Here is a 19,614-nt window from a genome sequence, read left to right on the forward strand (position 1 = left end):
GTTAAAGAACATTCCATTCTAGCTGGTAGATGCCAATTACACCAAAATTAGGTCGGTTACCAAGTACAATACCTGTGGTTTAACTTGTTTTAAAGGTACACTGTGGTGTCCTGACTGTGCCAGTACAGTACTGGTAATTGGGTTGGGTTAAAATGGGGCCAGATTTGTTTGTTTTTTCGGTATGTTTTTCTGTGTTCTTATGTCAGAGCCGTTCTCTTTTCCTGTAAGACACTGCAGTATTCTTGAAACGTGTCCAATCCAGTGCGAGTTGGGCCAACGCCCGGCGAGTCTTCATGTACGATGCGACGTTTGCCATGTTCGAGATCTTTGATTTTTTAGGCACAGCCGAGGCCCATGGGAAGGTTGTCAGTTTTAGCAGGTGTTACAAATTAAAATGTTTGACCTCGTGGTGGCTCATATGCGGTATACGTTATCTAGTTTTCAGTCCGATTTGACCTATATTTCACTTTTGACACCTGCGATTAAGGAAAACTTTGGTTTCTGGGGTAGTTTAGGGGACTTCCACAGAGGCCTCGACGAGATGACAAATGGCGCAATTTCACTTTCACCTCTTGTCAGTCAGCCAACTGACGTGTGTGTGCACACAGACAAGTATGTTTTTTTGTTTTTGCTCCAGATGTTAAGACCTGTAATTCTGCAAACGTGTCCGAGAAGTCAAACAGTGGCACGACAACAGAGTGATTTCTATCTGCACAAAGTCAAAGCAAGAGGTGGGGGGGGTCGCGTGGGGTTAAATGCAAAGCTTTGATATTATTAGTCATGCTGAATTTAGTAGGAAAAACTAGGAGATAAGTTTCCGAGTAGTCTAATAGGATATGAATTCAGCTCGAGTGGAAAAATAAACATGTGGTAAGTTAATATCAGCAGCCCAGGGTAATAAAACTCTCCACTAGGGGTGTACTGATAAGCTCTTATATTTACCCTCCCATAGTGACAGGCATGTTTCAGGTGACAAACAGCTTTTTTCCAAATTTACCCGTACAGCAAGTCCAGATTAAAAACACAGAACATAAAGCTGCTGCTGGCTGATGCTCAGCTGGCACTTTAAAAGGCTTGTGGACATGCAAACACACGTGCAGACTGATTATGCATAACAGCTTACTGGAGTGCTGATGCATGAGGCGTCAACATTACAATGTTGTAATCTATAACAGGTGATATAGTTAAAATAAATAATAACTTATTTATATGGCACCTTTTTTAAAAAGACGAGCACGGAACATGATACTATGTGCAAAATATCAACAAAGAGCCGAACAAAAGCAAGAAAATCATAATTCAAGTATTAGTTAGGGGGGGACTTGAAGTTTAAACATGACAGTATAAAAATACAAGACAGTAAAGGTCATAAAAGCAATAACATAAAAGTTTATTTGTATGTGTAGACAGTGTGTGTGAGTCACAGAGCTGTACAGCTGTAAATGTGCAGAATATTTAACAGAAAGATGCTAAACAAAGCGTTAATGTATAAGTATGTATGCATATATGTCATGATGCACAAATATACAAACATATATATAACATAACATATATACAAACACACATACATGTGACACCACATAAAGGTCTACTACAGTCTGTAATGTATCATGTTTAAAGTGAATTAAAGGTCCGGTGTGTAGGATTTAGGTGGTGTAATCGCTGCATTGTGATCTCCTCACATCACCCTGACCTTCTTACTGTAAAGGAGAAACAAACACTTTAAGTTTAGTTCAGTCTGTAGACACACAGTGACCCGTTTACCACCGCAGATATAAAAGTATGATTCGTATTTTCAGGTGATCACACATGCATCAAAAACAGTTGTGAATATTTATATTCCATGTCTGTCTTATTCTGAAAATAAAGGCCACACTGCACCTTTAAAAGAAACCATGAATCTGTAATGCAGCTTCTTTTTATTATTTCTATTGAAATGGGTTGTGTGTGTGAATGTGCATGGATCATTTTTATCATTCTATATTTTATTATTGCCTTATTTAATACATGTTTTATATATATGTTTGTATTGTCTTATTTTTAAATGTCTTCCTGTTTCTGTCAGAGCACTTTGTTTTGAAAAATATCAAATGTCAGATATGTTTGCGGGAAAAGGGAAAGTTCATTTCCTTGACAGATCGTGGCGCAGGAACGGGACACCGGAGCCTGAACTTCCTTTAAGTTGTTGTGTTTTTATTTTAAAGGTCGGTAAAAAAACGTGACACAGCTCGTGTGTGTGTGTGAATAAAACTCGACAGACTCGATAGTCCACACACACACACACACACACAGAGACACACACACATGGGGGTGGACGGGTACGCACGCGGCATGGCCGCTCGTTACGCGTCCTTCACGTTGCGCTCTGCAACGTGACCGCCGTGTTACCGTCCCCGGTGCCCCCGCCTCCTCCGCTGTTACGTCGGGCAGAAAAACGCGCTCGGGGCCCCGCCCCCCCTCCGGTGGTGTCCTGAAAGTGTGTCACTGGGTTAAAGTGGCTCGAGAGGCCGAGCTGGAGGGGCGGTGCCGAAAATGGGTCACATGGGCGAGCCCACTATAGAGAACATTTAGTTCTTGACGATCCCGCAGTCACACACAACAAGGAGTTCCTCCGGTGCGCACGTACGTCCATCGCTCTCTCTCTTATCTCAGAGACTCTTTATTTTTATTATTATTATTATCATTTGGACCGGACCTGCAGGTTGATCCACCCTCTCTGATATGATCCTCGGTACCGCGGTTCAACTCATCCAACACCACCGTGAAGAAGTTTAACCACCGCAGCTGTTTGTGTGTTTGTGACAGTTGAGTTCAGTTAAAAAGCCTGAGGGAGATTTTTTCCGGAGATGCCTGAGGACATCGGGACAGCCAAGCCTGGTGAGAAAAAAAACAACTCACATAAATAAATATTGCAATATTCTGTGTGTGTGTGTGTGTGTGTGCAGTGAAAGACACTTTGCTGCAGTGATGCTGTTCATATTCATCCTCATAAAAAGAGGTTAAACACTCGTTTTCTATGAGTCCATGAAGTTTTGTGCGTTTTCTGGCACTGCTGGAGCGGAAACTCACTGTAGTTATCCGTCACATAGAGTTCTGAAACTGTATCTGCGGCTTTGATTCATAAATGTGCAAAGATATAAATATAAACAGATGTAATAAGTATTTTTAGGGAGGGCGGGACACAAATGAATGGCGTGTCCTCTGATTGTTTTTTTTCTTTCCTGTAGTGCAGCATGAGTCAGAAAAAAGAAATGTCTCATTGGGTTTAAACTTCACATCCGTGCGTCGGAGCGGTGTTTTACGCACGGCTCCAGCCGGGCTCTGCGCGCTTTAAATCGGGGTTAGGAGTGCCACAGTGCGCCTTGGCTGTCTGTGGGGCTGCGTCGATGCTTTCCATTTACATCTGACACAACAACACTGTTTATCTTCCCCGGTGCTCCCTGCTCACATGGACAGCGTAGCCTAGCCATGTGCCTGTGTGTGTACACGCTCTCTGGAACACTCCTCCCATTGGTCGAGGGGCGTACCTTTCCGAGCGCACGCTTCAGTCCAACGCGCCTCCGATTGGAGCGAACAGTGAAGCCCGTGACGCACGAACCTTGCATAATCCCACCAGCACTTGTACAACAACTCCCCGGCGCGAGGCTGGACTGCAGGATACACGTGAGGTCTGTGTGGAAAGGAGGGAGGGGAGGAGAGAGAGAGAGACGAGCAGCAGCTACTGACCTACTTTCTCTCCCTCCTCGCGCCTCGCGCCTCGCTTTCACAGAAATTCATGACAGGTCCACGTGTGGGTGGGCCGTGAAAGAGAACAGTCATGGTTAGGGGGAGGGGGTTAGGTAATCATGTGCTGCCGCCTCTAAATGTTAAACTGCATATTCCAAAACGAAGACCTCCACATGATCTGGACATTTTATTTTTAAATGGACTCCAACATGTATTTAATTGTTTTTAGATAACAGAACATAATGTACCCGTTAAACTAATCCGGAGTAATTCATGACTTGGAATGTTCCATCATGATTTAAAAACACTCGGTGTTCCAACTTTTTTGTTTTTACTCCAAATTCTTGCTCCACAAAGGTTGTTGTTTTTTCTTCCTTCCTTCCTAACCAAACATGTCATTACATAACCCTGAATGGTACACGCTCCCCCACCTCCTCCTCCTCCTCCTCCTCCTTTTTTTTTTTTTTACATTCTTCTCTCCCTACAATGTTGCTCCAGTGCTTCGGTTTGACCCCGTCTGTCCGAGGCGGAACACTCCCCCCATAGCATAAACTTGGTGGCATGTTATATAACTTGTTATCCAACCAGCACGGCACTGGAAGGTGATAAAGCAGGTCAAAAAAAAAAAACGAGCAGGAAATACACATGGGCGTGCCACAGGAGTAACCTGTACTCACTGTACTGCCAAGAGTTTGTTCGTTTGGCAACGCAAAACTATTTCTTTTATTTCTGTGGTTACACTAATTCCTGTTTTGTGTGACTCCCTTTTTGTACTTTGGCAGACTTGATGGAAAGATGAGTCTAAATCTCTACATGAACCCTGTTATATACAGTTTATTATAGCAAATACTTAGAATATTATTTACAGAGACCCAACAGTGCCCACCATGAGCAAGCACACAACAGTAGCGATGACAAATTTTCTTTAAGAGCTCACGTTGGGCAACCCGAGAGTCGTGAAAGCAGATGGAAGCTCTAACATGTCACCGTCTCTCCCTCTCCACAGGAGGTGTCATCGCCTACATCTCCTCTGGCTCTGGCTCCAGCCCAGACTCCTGCATGAGCACCAGCACCGGCTCCAGCAGCAGCGGCGGCGGCTACCTGTCGACATCGCCGACCCTCTCCCGCCCGTCGCTGCCCAGCAGGGCCGTGGGCATGTTGGTGGATATCTCTCCGTCGGTGAAGAACGGCCACCAGCGCGGCCACAGCATGGAGAAGGCGGGACGCTCGTCCACGTCTGCCAAGAGCAGCATTACCAGTAAGTGCAACGTCAGAGTCTTACTACTGAAGGAATCAGATCTCATATCGGTACACATGAATCATTCATTGTGTTGTTTCCCCCAGAAATCAACGGCATGGTGCTGTTGTGTAAGGTGTGTGGAGATGTCGCCTCGGGCTTCCACTACGGCGTCCATGCATGCGAGGGCTGCAAGGTGAGACACGTTTCTGCAATGAAGTTTGATTCACACCTCGTTCTTCTTCCTTCTGCACTCGCTCACATGACTCCTCTTGTGTTTCCTTTAGGGCTTCTTCCGGAGAAGCATCCAGCAGAACATCCAGTACAAGAAGTGTCTTAAGATGGAGAACTGCACCATCATGAGGATCAACAGGAACCGCTGCCAGCAGTGTCGGTTCAAGAAATGTCTGGCCGTCGGCATGTCCAGAGATGGTGAGCAGATAGTTTTTATTACGAGCCTAACATGTGGTTCAGCTTGTCGTGTTTTTGGTGTTAATGAATTATTTTCACTCGCAGCTGTCCGATTTGGCCGCATCCCAAAGCGGGAAAAGCAGCGGATGCTCCTGGAGATGCAGAACGCCATGAACAACATGATGAGCAACAACAGCCAGCTGCACAGCATGCTGCACGGCCACCAGAGCCCGTCACTGCCCATGGAGGCCATGACCAGCGACGCCAGCTCCTCGGCCTCCTCCTCTTCCTCCTCTGCTTCCGATTCCCCGTCGTGCTCAAACCCTTCCTCCCCACAATGCCCCCAGGACTCCGAGTCTGTGGTTTCCATGGACACCAACACCAGCTCGCCCTCCTCCTGCGCGTCGGACAGCGGCGAGGACGAGGCCGTCGTCATGATGGGCAGGCGGCACCAAGATGCCTTCGCGTTTGGCCAGCAGCAGAGGTCACAGAGGCAGGGCCAGGCCTCGCCGTCGCCGGTTACCGTCGCCCTGGAGACGGGATGCGACAGCCGCATGGAGGAGCAGCAGGAGAGCTGGAACTGCTGGAACAACAATGTGGTTGTGGGGGGTTACCAGCACGGCTCTCACAGTAACGGCCAACACGTCACCAACACTGCTTACAGAGAGGAGAGAGTTTACCAGCCGCAGCCTCAGCAGCAGCTCGGCAGCGCCCCTAGCTGTGAACCATCAGACGACAGCCAAAGACAGCATGGATTGAACACACAAACTGCCTCAAGTGGTTACAATGGACCAACCAACTGTATGAGTCACAGAGCGCACCTGGTGAGTCATTTATTCATAATACTTTTCCTAAAAAACTGAAGCTGTTCATCCTCTCTGACCGACCGCCCTTGTCCTCGTGTCTCCTCAGGTCTGCCCCATGAACACGTCGCCGTACGTGGACCCTCGTAAACCGAGCCAGGAGATCTGGGAGGAGTTCTCCATGAGCTTCACCCCCGCCGTGCGGGAGGTGGTCGACTTCGCCAAGAGGATCCCGGGCTTCCGCGACCTCCCCGAGCACGACCAAGTCAGCCTGCTGAAAGCCGGAACCTTCGAGGTGAGAAGGGAACGGACCAACGAGCAAAAACACACAAACGCCTCGTGTTATCCTGCGCTCGCTTTGAAGCCAAACACGGCGGGCTCTTCAAACACTCTAACATAGGATCCACTGTGGCTTTCCCAAACAGAGCAGGCTGTCAGCTGTGTGTGCGCTGACTAATATTTGCTCAGTTGGAATTGAAAGAGACTTCACAAACTCTCCATAGGCGTGATTTGAGATTGCATTCTTCTTGGAAAAGCTGAGATAAACACACTGTAGCTGTTATTAAGATTATCCTGTGTATGCAGGCCGGGGTGTGTTCAGCTTTAACAGATTTCTACAAACATTTGGTTTTGTTGGATTTTATCAGTGTGGATACTGTGCAAATAAAAGTTTGTCCTCGGCACACTTAGAAATTGAACCGTTCTTTAAATGAATGTTTGTTTCCCTGCACAAATCCAAACCCTAAACTTAAAAAAAACTCTCTCGCCTTCCCTCTCTCAGGTGCTGATGGTCCGATTCGCCTCTCTGTTCAACGTGGCGGAGCGGACGGTGACCTTCCTGAGCGGCAAACGCTACAGCCTCGACACGCTGCGGTCGCTGGGCGCCGGCGAGCTGCTCAACTCCATGTGCGAATTCAGCGAAAAGCTGGCGGCGCTGCGACTCGACTCCGACGAAATGAGCCTCTTCACCGCCGTGGTGCTCGTCTCAGCCGGTAAGAAGAAAGCTTCCGTCGTCACGCGGCTCAAATGTTATGTGTTTTTAGTTAAGATGGAAAGCTTGAACTTTCTCCTCCCTCTCTTGTCTTCAGATCGCTCAGGGATCCAGGACCTAAACTCAGTCGAGGCCCTGCAGGACAAACTGATCCGAGCACTGCGAAACCTGGTGATGCAGAACCACGGCGACGAGTCCGCCACCACCTTCACCAAGCTGCTGCTCAAGCTTCCCGAGCTGCGTTCACTCAACAACATGCACTCAGAGGAACTGCTCTCCTTCAAAGTTCACCCTTGAAAAGCTTCCTGAAGAGAGGTACACCTGTACCCCTCCACCTTATCCACACATCTCCACCTCCACCAGGACCTGCCTCTTTACTGTCCCCCCTCGTTCTCTGTATTCGACCAACCCAGTTGCGTGTTTGTTTCTAGAATGTATTAAAAGTTATTTTTTATTCTATTTTTGTTAAGTAGACCACGTGCGGTCTAAAGAGAGAGAGAGAGAGAAATATAAAACTGTACTGTATTTATAGAAGAGATAGCTTACGCTTGTTGCACACAAACACACGCGAGTGCACGCGTGTGTGAGGTTTTTAGTCTTTGCAAAGTTGGAGGCGCTTTTCTATTTTGAGAGAAATATGAGTACCAAACTGGCTTTATGATTCAGAGTAGGAAAAAAAATAAATAAAAAATTAGTCGATCCGAAAGCCATTCGATTCCAAAGTGTATTCTCTGACGAGCGGGTGAATGTGGGACACAGTATATTTACCGTACATACTGCATGTTTGTTTTGGTCCAATAATTTGACTGATGCGCGTCAACAAGAAAGGCAAGCTATCAGAAAAAAAAACGTATTGAAGAATGTGTGACGATTGCTGCTAATGCATGGCTGTACTTAATGCGAACAACTATTGGATCTTCTCCCCTCGCCTCAGAAAGCATCAGTTCATTGTATCAGTGTGTATAGTGTTGTTGTTGTTGTTGTTGTTGTTGTTGTTTTTTTTAATTTAATTTCTTTTTCTACGTTGTTCAAATCGATGTCAACCTGCCTGCACACTGTCTGGTGGTTTCTGGGGGAGTCGATGACGCCGTTTTTCAGCAACACTACATTTTGCACATGTTCTGGAGCAGAAGAAAAAAAAACAAGTTAACACAAAATCCACAGTGACGCGGCGTCGCGTGAAGGCTACGCGCAAAACGTAGTCGCGCACAAGTGTTTCTGCTGTTTCTGCTGACATGATGTTCTTCTTTTTTTTTTCGTCGTTGGTTTTATTTTTTTAAATCAAACTATGTGTGCTTTCAGCATCGCACTGAATTGACACTTGTTTTTGTTATCCATTTCGTTGAAATATCAGTTTCTTTGACTGGCAACACTGCCATCTGTAAATAAATATATAAATATATATATAAATATATAAATATCTGATGAACAAAGAGAATAAATATGATATAGTATGAATAAATACAAGTGAAGAGTACTGGATGTAGTTTGTCTTTTTATTGACTGAGCGGCAGTGGCTGCTGTTCTCCACTAGGTGGAGCTCTTTGCCTGCAACGTCTTGATTTCAACTTGGGGATGTCTTTGTCTTTGCAAATTGTTGCATAATAATGGGAAATAATAAGGAATCCAACGATCTATGAAGATCCTGAAGAAGATCAGAAGTCAGAAGAGGCAAATCATGGCTGGACTTGAGGTTTCTAGGGGGCAGTGCATGGAAGGTTTTTGCAGAAACTGGATCAGTTGGATCCAAAACACAATCAGACAGACTAAAAAAAAAAAGGTGACCACCCCATCAGGAGATCAACACATCAAGCTTTAGTTCTCTGAGAAGATAGAAAAGAAACTTCATAGCTGATGCAGAATTTGCTAGATCAAATCAAATCAGATTTTATTTGTATAGCCCAAAGTCACAAAGTACATTTCGCCTCAGAGGGCTTTACAATCTGTACAGGGAGTGACACCCTCAGTCCTTAGACCCTCGGTTCGAGTGAGGAAAAACTTTAACAGGGAAAAAAGGTGGAAGAAACCTCAGGAAGAGCCACAGAGGAGGGATCCCTCTCCCAGGATGGACGGATGTGCAATAGATGTCACGTGTACAGAGCAAATCAACACAAACATATTGTACAATTACAATGAATGATAAAATGACAATGAATTACAATGAATGAGTAGCAGTGGAACCTGTGACAGAGATGGAGAGACACACAGAGAGAGTTTTCAGATATAGGACGCAAGACTCCAATAAACAAAAGTTAAGATAAGACTTAACTAATCTCACATTGGAGGATAAGAAAATACCTATGAATGAATAAAGTAGAACAACAAATAAAATGAGGTAAATAAAATACAGTAAAATTAAAGTTATATACTCATTTCACATAAGTAATTGCACTGTGTACACACATGGTGTGCAGCATTTGGTATCTACATATGTAACAGGAACTGTTGTCACAAAAAAGATGGTTCAGGTTTTCCGGAATACAGCAAGAGGTAATAATACAGTGTTTTACCGACACCTGCACACCTGCACTGACCTTACTCCACATGCTCAACTCTCTGGTTTGCATCTCTTTAGAGAAGGATTCATACTGCAGCAGGATGACGATGACTCCAAACACACCTCAAAGCTTTGCGAGAACATCTCGAAGACCGTCATGGACTTACTTCCACAGTCACCTGACCTCAAGCCCGTTAAACATTTATGGGGACACTTGAAGACTTGAAGTGTGCATGTTGTCCTTAAAGTTAAAGGAAGATGCATAAAATACTGAGATCAATCTAAAAGATTCAACTCTTTAATTAATATGTTTTAATAATGAAAAAGATAGTATTGCATTTGAAAGAGGTCCAAAACAGAAATATCTTCAGACTTCTGGACCCCACTGTTCATATACGTGCATACTGTAATAGTGTGACAACAGGATGATATTTTAAGTCCTAAAACATATAAATCACCTACAAAGATCTGCAGAATAAACTCACACAGACCAGTCCAGTATGTGAACATCATTGTTGGTATTTAATTATTATGAGAATAGTCATTTGATATATTAATTGTTTATGTATTTAGCTGTTCTGATTTCTATCAGCTGTGGAAGGAGGAAGAGGCGTGTCTGAAGAGATCCTTTTGTCTGAACCCACAGGTGGACACAAACTAGTCTAGACCAACACAGTCTTTAGGTAACTGGTATAAACACCTTGTGGGGACCAGTGGTCCTTAAAAAACAGGACTCTAAAGGTTAGGGGTGAGGTTAGGTTAAGTTTAGGGATTAGGCATGGAGTGGTCATGTTTAGTTTCGGCTGTCCCCAAGGAACGTGCACGAAAGAATAAGAGAGTGTGTGTGAGCATGCGCACGGTTTTGGTGCCAATTGGATAACTGGTATAAACACCACCTTGTCAGGACCAGGTCCTTGTGGGGACCAAGCCCTTCTGCCACAAAACCAGGACTCTGAAGGTTAAGGGTAAAGATTAAATTGAATTTAGGCTAAGTTAGGGTAAGGGGTTTAGGTCAGGCTGTCCACAATGAATACACCTGAACACATATAGGCTTATAATAACTACAACCAATGAGGAGGCTGTGGATCTGGTCCTAGAGCAGGTTGCGTAGTAATTCAGCTGGTTCACTTCCCCCAGTTCATCAGAGCAAGATACTAAATCCTAAATGTGTGTGTGGACTTTTAGAATTCATGGTAAATTATTTGTATAAATAAATAAAATAAAAGGAAAGTTTTCACAATTGGATTCATCTTACGAGACGTAAAACAACAAAATTCCTTGAATTTTTTAGTTGTTTGCAGCATTTGTTAACGATTAATGATTCTTCTTTTAATTTCAAAATTAATTAATCTTTCCTTTTAGATGCCCACTGACCCTGTGAGACCAACTCCTAGAAAGATGCACCATGATATCGTTCATGTTTCAGGTTTACTGTGCATAGTTTTGTAGTAAAGTTACATTTAGTGTTTTAATGTTCGACCTCTTTCAAGGTAAATGTAATGTGTGTGTTAGATTTAACACAAAAGAAAGTAAAAAAAGAAAAAGATTCAGCTCAGATTTGCATGAGTTTCCATCAGACAGCAGCTTGTTTGACACGTCATGAATGACTTCGAGGTAATGCTGTGTGATAAACTCAGAAAACTCTCACTCAGAAATATTCATTATGCTTAATTTGTTTATTCTGTTATTCTTTTTTCATCCTCCAATATTCTGTATTTTGGATTTATACGTAATGATATAAAAGAATCAATTAATCAATTTAAAAAAAAGATTAATTAAAGGATGAGTGGGGTAATATTCTTTTTTCCTTTTCTTACTGTTGATATAAAATGTATGGTTTGATGACGCCCATTGTGAGACGATAAGCTTCCTAGCTGCCGTGCAGTATATCAGTCAGACTTTATTTACATAGCACTTTAAATACAAACAAAATGTAATGCAAACAGCAATCGGATGTAAACCTCAGGAGGGGGACTGGCAGATATGCAGAGGAAGCAGTGACACTTACTTAAGCATTTACATTTCATTTTAATGGTTTGAATGGGAAATTGTCTCGTAAAGATTTGCTTGTTTTGGTGCGAATGGAATTAAAAGTTCAGCAGTCACATATCGATGGTGTGTAGTTAGTGTCCAAGCTGTAGCCTGAAAGACAAACTTGAAGTTAATACACTATACAAGGCATGCTGTGTGTCACACCTGTCCGTCATTGATTCCTGATTGTGTCCACCTGTTCCCCGTTACCCTCATGTGTCTAATAGTCTGTGTTTCGTCTCATGTCTGATCACCGAAGCTTTTTCCTGCCTGGAAAAAGAGTGATTTCCTGCTGTAACTTTCTTAGTCTTGCTTTTAGTTCCATAGTTTAGTCGATTTATTGTCAGCCTCCCTTGGAGAGATTTTCAGTTCTTGGTTATAGTGTATGTAGTGTTGTCCTGCCTCCACCTTTCAGGAGAGTTTTTGTTTCTTTACTGTTTTTTCTAGTAGTGGTTTGAGTTTAAGATTTTCCTCCTTGGGAGTGATTTTGATTTTTTGATTTTTGTTTTTTGTTGCCTTTAGTTTGGCCTAGTTCTCCCTTCTGGGAGACTCCTTTAGGTTAGTTAGTCACAGCCTTTTTGTTTTGGATCACTCTGTCGAGAGGTTTTTTGACTCCAATAAAATCTGCTGAGTCCTGATTTGAGTTCTGGTCTGTGAATACTTTCAAATTCATATCTTATGTACATAAAGCAACCTACCTCATAAATCCTATTTATTTCAGCATCCTTTGAACTCCACACAATGTAGCCCCCGACTCAAAATTACTACATATAGTCCGTAGAAATGCAAATTACTCTAGTTTGGTTCCTCTTCTATTTTATTTTACTCTTCTAAACACTTAATTTGTTGAAAGTGGCCATTAATCTGAACAAACAAAATAAAATAAGACTTTTAAAAAACATGAATTGTGTTAAATTAATGGTCTAAATGTGTAAGATATTCACGATGTGACCGACCTCCAAAGAATTGTACCAGAAGGACGCTTTGCATATGTAAATACCGTCCAGCTAAATATCTATGGCTGTGAAGAGTTTGAGTCAAAGATATCTCACTTGTGCGTGGTGTGTATATTTGGAGGAACAGTTGCAAAGACTGAAGATCTCGACCTGTATTTTAAAACTTGTGAGTATACTTTTATTTACAGGGAGTAGTAAAATAATTAGAATAGAAAGCATTGCACCTTTACAATAAACAAGGACTGCACTGGAATAATAACTGCTGTGAGTTTTGAAAACACTGTTTAAAAAAATCATTTTGATAAATTGCATTGGTGATTTGCAGGTCCAAAGGTTTCTAAACATCTAAACAGAAACTGGGATAACTTTGATTTGAATGTTATTTATTTATGTGTTTATTTTTAAAACTGTAAGATGTAAAATATTGCAGAAACTGTACAAAATGAACATGGATAAAAAAAACAACAACAATTTGACATGTGCAGTATAAACATTAACCATTACTAATGTTGTGATCTACCCTAAATAAAGCCCATGACTCCCAGGAATATCGGACAAACTTTTAAATGTATCCAACAACTGATCACATACGTATAATTTACACATTTCCTTCTTCTTTGCAGCAAAAATCAGAAATGAATTCCGTCCAAGACCCTGTTTCTCCTCTCCGTCGGTAAGGCCAGAGTGTCATTTACAGTTTACGTGACGATTTAAGATTAAAAAGAATCCGGAAAAGAGAATTTGTTACCTAATTTTTCTCTAAATTTAATTTAAATCTCTCAGTCAAACATGATGACTGATGAGCCCTCTTGACAGAAGTTATGAAACAAAGTTTTTGTCATTAGGTAATGCTAGAAAGTTTGTCAGCAATAATCATGTACTGAAAGATGAGAACTTTAATATGGGGTGCCGTTTGTAAAGCGTCTCGCTCTGAAAATAACAGCAACATTTTGTCACATTAGCTAAAAACAATGTTTAAAAAACTGGTTTGAATTTTTGAGAGTCACTTTTTTTGCACATTAGAACATATTTGTGAACTTAGAGAGATTTTAATATTTAAATCCCAAATGTAAATATAATCTAAATCTAAATCGTTGAAGGCTAAATGTTTCGGGTGAACTGAATAATAGTCTAACATTTCGATTTTATTTAACTTTATGATTTAACTATATATTAGATTATATTAACATTTCGATTTAGATTTACATTTAGATTTAACATTTAGATTTAGATTTAACATTTAGATTTGCATTAGATTTCGATTTTAGCACTTTAGATTTTACCATTTAACATCTGGATTTAAATATTTAAACATCTCTAAAGTTCACAAATATTGTTCTAAATGTGCAAAAAAGTGACTCTCAAAAATTCAAACCAGTTTTTTAAACATTGTTTTTAGCTAAATGTGACAAAATGTTGCTGTTATTTTCAGAGCGAGACGCTTTACAAACGGCACCCCATACTTTAAGGCTATTACTGTTATGAGTGGATTGTGTCTTTCTCTTTTTAGATGAGTACTAAAAATAACAATACTACAAATACAGTTCGAGTGACTCAAGGGACACTTTAAAATCCAATTTGAGGACACTAAATACTAATCATTCCCTCTATCATCATATTTTAGGATATCACTTGAACTCCTGCTCTCAGTTCCTCCCACGAAAGTACTACTACATTGATATGAAAATGAACTGGACCGATGCTCGGCATGTCTGCAGAGAGAACTACACTGACCTGGCGACCTTCGAAAACATGGATGACATAAACAGCCTCGAGGTTACCATTAGCAGGCAATGGGCATGGATAGGACTGTGGGATGATCCACGATCCTGGAAGTATGCTATGGGTAGTGAATCCAACTCCTGGAGATGGTCAGCAACTAATGAAACAAGCAAAACCGGTTACAGCAACTGGAAGACAAATGAACCACAACATGCCGGAAGTAGCGAAGCCTGTGTGGCAATGTCCACTGATGGAAAATGGAATGATCAGAATTGTGAAACAGGCGACTATTTTATTTGTTATACTGGTAAGAAAAAAAAATCTTGTTCATGGATTTAACTTACTGACCTGTCAAGGACAGACACACTGCATTCCTTCACTTATCAGTTTCACAGAAAATGTTGCAGCCTCAGGACTGAAGCTTTTTGGGGGTTTATCTCAGGTCTACCTGTGAACTTGGTTTGTGCCGTCAAAGGCCTGAGCCAAAGCCACCCCACTCTAGACATTAGGGCTGCCACAAACGATTATTTTTTCGATTAGTCGACTAATGCGGACACATACCTAAGAAAATGCGCCAGCGCCAGGGAGACGTCCCACGAGGGGATCCCGCCGCACCGTGCGGCCGTCCCTGACCCGCCGAGTTCAATCCCCCGGGCAGACTGCACGGAAGTTGCGGAAAAATCACGGTGATTGGTTAAAATTGCAACACCGCCCTGAATTCACGGGGATTCACTGAAGTTGCGTTAAAGTTTCAAATCGCAACATCACAAATTTTTATGGAGGGTCTGTGTTATGGTATCATTTACGGTACAGTCAGGCCTGACGCCGACTGCGCGTCGACTACTAAATTAGTTGTCAATGATTTTCCAACATAATCGTGACTAATCGACTAATCGTGGCAGCCTTACTAGACATCCCGATGAAGACAACACAACAACTGTGATGTAAAAACAACAATAATTCATTTTTACACTGGTTTTCTTTCTGTCTGTTGCAGTTTCAAACGAAAATAAGAGAACCTACGTGTTAATCAGAGATGCAAAACCATGGGATTCTGCTCTAGAGTACTGCAGAGCACACTACACGGACATGGCCATGATCGAGAACATCGAACAAAACAATGGGGTCAATGCTGCAAAATCAGATAGTTCAGGCCGATAACGAGCAACATTAAAGGGGAGATGTACGTTTACTGTGAAATTGACGCGTCCTTCATCTGCCATCACAGGTGAACAACAACAACAACACACAAGAAAAAATCTTCTGGGTTTGATCTTCAAATTGTACTTGTATGTGTCTTTGTTGTGTGACTACGTGTTTATTTGCACTGTTTCAGTTCAAGACTGAGGAGAGTGGTGAGGGTGAAATTTCGGACTGATGCCGACATCTCCGATCCAGCTATATAGCACCCAGATCCCAGAGGTAAAATGCTCTTCTCTTGTTTTGTTATTTGGAGGATTGAATGATAATAAAAGAGAGATGGTGCGGTTATATTGAGAAAATCAGTGCATTTATTTCTTTCTCTTCAGCTCAGTGCAGCGCTGGCAAGTCAGGGATGGACTGGACGTTCAATCTGAAATGGAGAATTGAGCCCAAAAAGTGAGGGAGAATCCTACATTGTTTTTTTAAATTTTTATTATTGCGTTCAAATATTTTTTATTATTGTTAGTTATTTTTTGTGCATTTGTGCCTTATTCGACGAGGCAGCTGAGAGTGCGGACAAGCAAGAGAGACAGAGAGGCAAGCCAAACGCAAAGGACCACCGGGAAAAAAACAAACAAGGCCCGGTACTTGGACATGAGGCTCAACATGACATTGTTCACAAAAAAAGGATTACTCTGTGCGTAGGCTTAGGTCGTGAAGTATCTAACCTACGCACGATGTGCAGTTAGATTTTGTCTGAATGAATCATTGCTTCTGTAAAGATGCTATTTCTTTTTCTTTCATTTACAGTGTGAATGGAATTCCTTTAGAGAGCAGCAGTTTTGACACGTCACGAAAGACTTAGAAGTAACGTTATGTAAGTAATTAATGTGACATGGGACTGTAATCTGATGTTTCAGTATATTTTCACTTGCTGTTATTGTACCTCCAGCAGTCAATTAAAAGTCAATTCATTTGAGAAATTGAATCAGCTCATGTTTTTTATTGCTGACATAAAATGAATCAGTGGATTTAAAGATGTGAGACGAAGCTCCTCGCTACTCTAACATAAACCTCTGTCTCAATAATCCCACTTTTAGTTTTTAATGTGTGTAATACTGTCTGACAGCTTGCAAAAATATTTTACAAAACTAAAACACTAAAATGACAAGCTCAGTCGCCGTGGGGGAGGGGGAGAAATTAGAGAACGTGAAATAAATCAGATGAAATACAGATTAAACTCGGGGTAAATCAAAGGCAAACGCAGTGACACTGACTACCATTACATTATTTAATGGTTTGAATAGAAAATAGTCTCGTAAAGATTTGCTTGTTTTGGTGCGAATGGAATTAAAAGTCCAGCAGTCACATATCGATGCGATGTTTGGGTATCCACACAGTGTTAGTGTTTAGAGAAAGAGAAAGTTTTTTATTTGACAGAGACAGATGAACAAGTGAAGGAATGTGAGGAGAGAAAAGAGCCGCAGGTCGGATTCGAATGCTGGGCCGCTGCGGCAAGGACTGATTCATTTTCACTCAAAATTAACACATATAGTCCGTAGAAATGCAAATTACTCTAGTTTGGTTCCTCTTCTATTTAATTTGACTCTTCTAAACACTTAATTTGTTGAAAGTGGACACTTAATCTGAACAAACTAAATAAAATAAGAAAAAGGGAGAGAGTTTTAAATGATGCAAACCTGCAAAGAATTGTACCAGAAGGACGCTTGCATATGTAAATACCGCAGACAAATATCTATGGCTGTGAAGAGTTTGAGTCAAAGATATCTCACTTGTGGCGTGGTGTTTAATTGGGAGAACAGTTGCAAAGACTGAAGATCTCGACCTGTATTTTAAAACTTTGTGAGTATACTTTTATTTAACAGGGAGTAGTAAAAATAATTAGAATAGAAAGCATTGCACCTTTACAATAAACAAGGACTGCACTGGAATAATAACTGTGTTGAGTTTTGAAATCACTGTTTAAAAAAAATAATTTTGATAAATGCATTGATGTTTGCAGGTCCAAAGGTTTCTAAACATCTAAACAGAAACTGGGATAACTTTGATTTGAATGTTATTTATTTATGTGTTTATTTTTTAAAAACTGTAAGATGTAAAATTAAACGTACAAAATGAACAGGGATAAAAAACAAACAAACAATTTGACATGTACAGTATAAACATTAACCATTACTAATGTGTGTGATCTACCCTAATAAAGCCCATGACTCCCAGGAATATCGGACAAACTTTTAAATGTATCCAACAACTGATCACACACGTAATTTACACATTTCCTTCTTCTTCTTGCAGCAAAATATCGAAAATGAATTCCTTCAAGACCCTGTTTCCCTCTCCGTCGGTAAGGCCAGCAGAGTGTACTAAGTTTACAGTTTGCTAAGTATTTACAAGATTAGAAGGGGAATCCGGAAAATAGAATGTTACATACATATAGAGAATTGTCGATTTCTTAAATTTGACTAAATCTCTCAAGACAATACTGTGATGACTGATGAGCCCTCTTGCACAGAAGTTGTAGAACAAAGGTTTTTTGTCATTAGGTAATGCTAGAAAGTTTGTCAGCAATAATCATGTACTGAAAGATGAGAACTTTAATATGGGGTGCCGTTTTGTAAAGCGTCTCGCTCTCTGAAAATAACAGCAACATTTTCACATTTAGCTAAAAACAATTGTAATTTAAAATGATTTGAATTTTGAGAGTCACTTTTTTGTGCACATTAGAACATATTTGTGTCTAGAGATATTTTAAATATTTAAATCACAAATGTTAAATATAAATCTAAATCTAAATGTTGAAGCTAAATGTTTCGGGTGGAAACTGAAATCTAACATTGATTTATTTTTAACATTATTATTAATCATTTATATTTATTTAGATTTAGATTTGAATTTATTAGATTTAGATTTAACATTTAGATTTAACATTTTAGATTTAGATTTGATTTAACATTTAGATTTTAGCATTTAGATTTAGATTTAGCATTTAGATTTTACATTTAACATCGGATTTAAATATTTTAAAATATGCTCTAAGTTCACAAATATTGTTCTAAATGTGTGCAAAAAAGTGACTCTCAAAAATTCAAACGGTTTTTTAAACAAGTTAGCTAAATGTGACAAAATGTGCGGCAGTTTCAGAGCGGACACTTTACAACGGCACCCACTGCTTAGTGAGGCTATTACTGTTATGAGTGATTGGTTCTTCTCTTTCAGCATGAGTATACAAAAATAACAATACTACAAATACGTTCGAGTGACTCAAGGGACACTTTAAAATCCAATTTGAGGACACTAAATACATATCATTCCTCTATCATCATTTTAGGATATCACTGAACTTCTGCTGCTCAGTCCTCCCACGGAAGTACTACTACATGATATGAAAATTAGCTGGACCGATGCGCGGCATGTCTGCAGAGAGAACTACACTGACCTGGCGACCTTCGAAACATGGATGACATAACAGCCTCGAGCCGACCTTTAGCTATGAACTGGCATGGATAGGACTGTGGGATGATCCACGATCCTGGAAGTATGCTATGGGCAGTAAATCCAACTCCTGGAGAGGTCAGGAACTAATGAAACAAGCAAAACCGGTTTACAGCAACTGGAAGACAAATGAACCACAATATTGGGGAGGTAGCGAAACCTGTGTGGCAATGTCCACTGATGGAAAATGGATGGATAAGATATTGTGAAAACAGAACTACTATTTTATTTGTTACTGGTAAGAAAAAAAATCTGTTCATGGATTTACTGACCTGTCAAGGACAGACACACTGCATTCCTTCACTTATCAGTTTCACAGAAAATGTTGCAGCCTCAGGACTGAAGCTTTTGGGGGTTTATCTCAGGTCTACCTGTGAACTTGGTTTGTGCTGTCAAAGGCCTGAGCCAAAGCCACCCCACTCTAGACATCCCGATGAAGACAACACAACAACTGTGATGTAAAAACAACAATAATTCATTTTTACACTGGTTTTCTTTCTGTCTGTTGCAGCTTCAAACGAAAATAAGAGAACCTACGTGTTAATCAGAGATGCAAAACCATGGGATTCTGCTCTAGAGTACTG

At 41.0% G+C, this 19,614-nt stretch overlaps 1 protein-coding gene across 1 annotated transcript; it reads left to right on the forward strand.

Moving 5' to 3' along the window:
• The first annotated feature begins 2,503 nt into the window (after positions 1-2,503).
• nr1d2a (nuclear receptor subfamily 1, group D, member 2a) lies at positions 2,504-8,645 on the forward strand. The gene is made up of 8 exons (XM_010748452.3): positions 2,504-2,877; positions 4,733-4,984; positions 5,071-5,159; positions 5,251-5,395; positions 5,480-6,198; positions 6,287-6,472; positions 6,959-7,169; positions 7,266-8,645. Exons 1-8 carry the CDS (start codon positions 2,847-2,849, stop codon positions 7,463-7,465), a joined length of 1,833 nt encoding a protein of 610 aa, XP_010746754.2. The 5' UTR covers positions 2,504-2,846; the 3' UTR covers positions 7,466-8,645.
• The last annotated feature ends 10,969 nt before the right edge of the window (positions 8,646-19,614 follow it).

This window comes from Larimichthys crocea, chromosome XIII (genome assembly GCF_000972845.2).
Source record: "Larimichthys crocea isolate SSNF chromosome XIII, L_crocea_2.0, whole genome shotgun sequence".
Classification (NCBI taxonomy): domain Eukaryota; kingdom Metazoa; phylum Chordata; class Actinopteri; family Sciaenidae; genus Larimichthys; species Larimichthys crocea.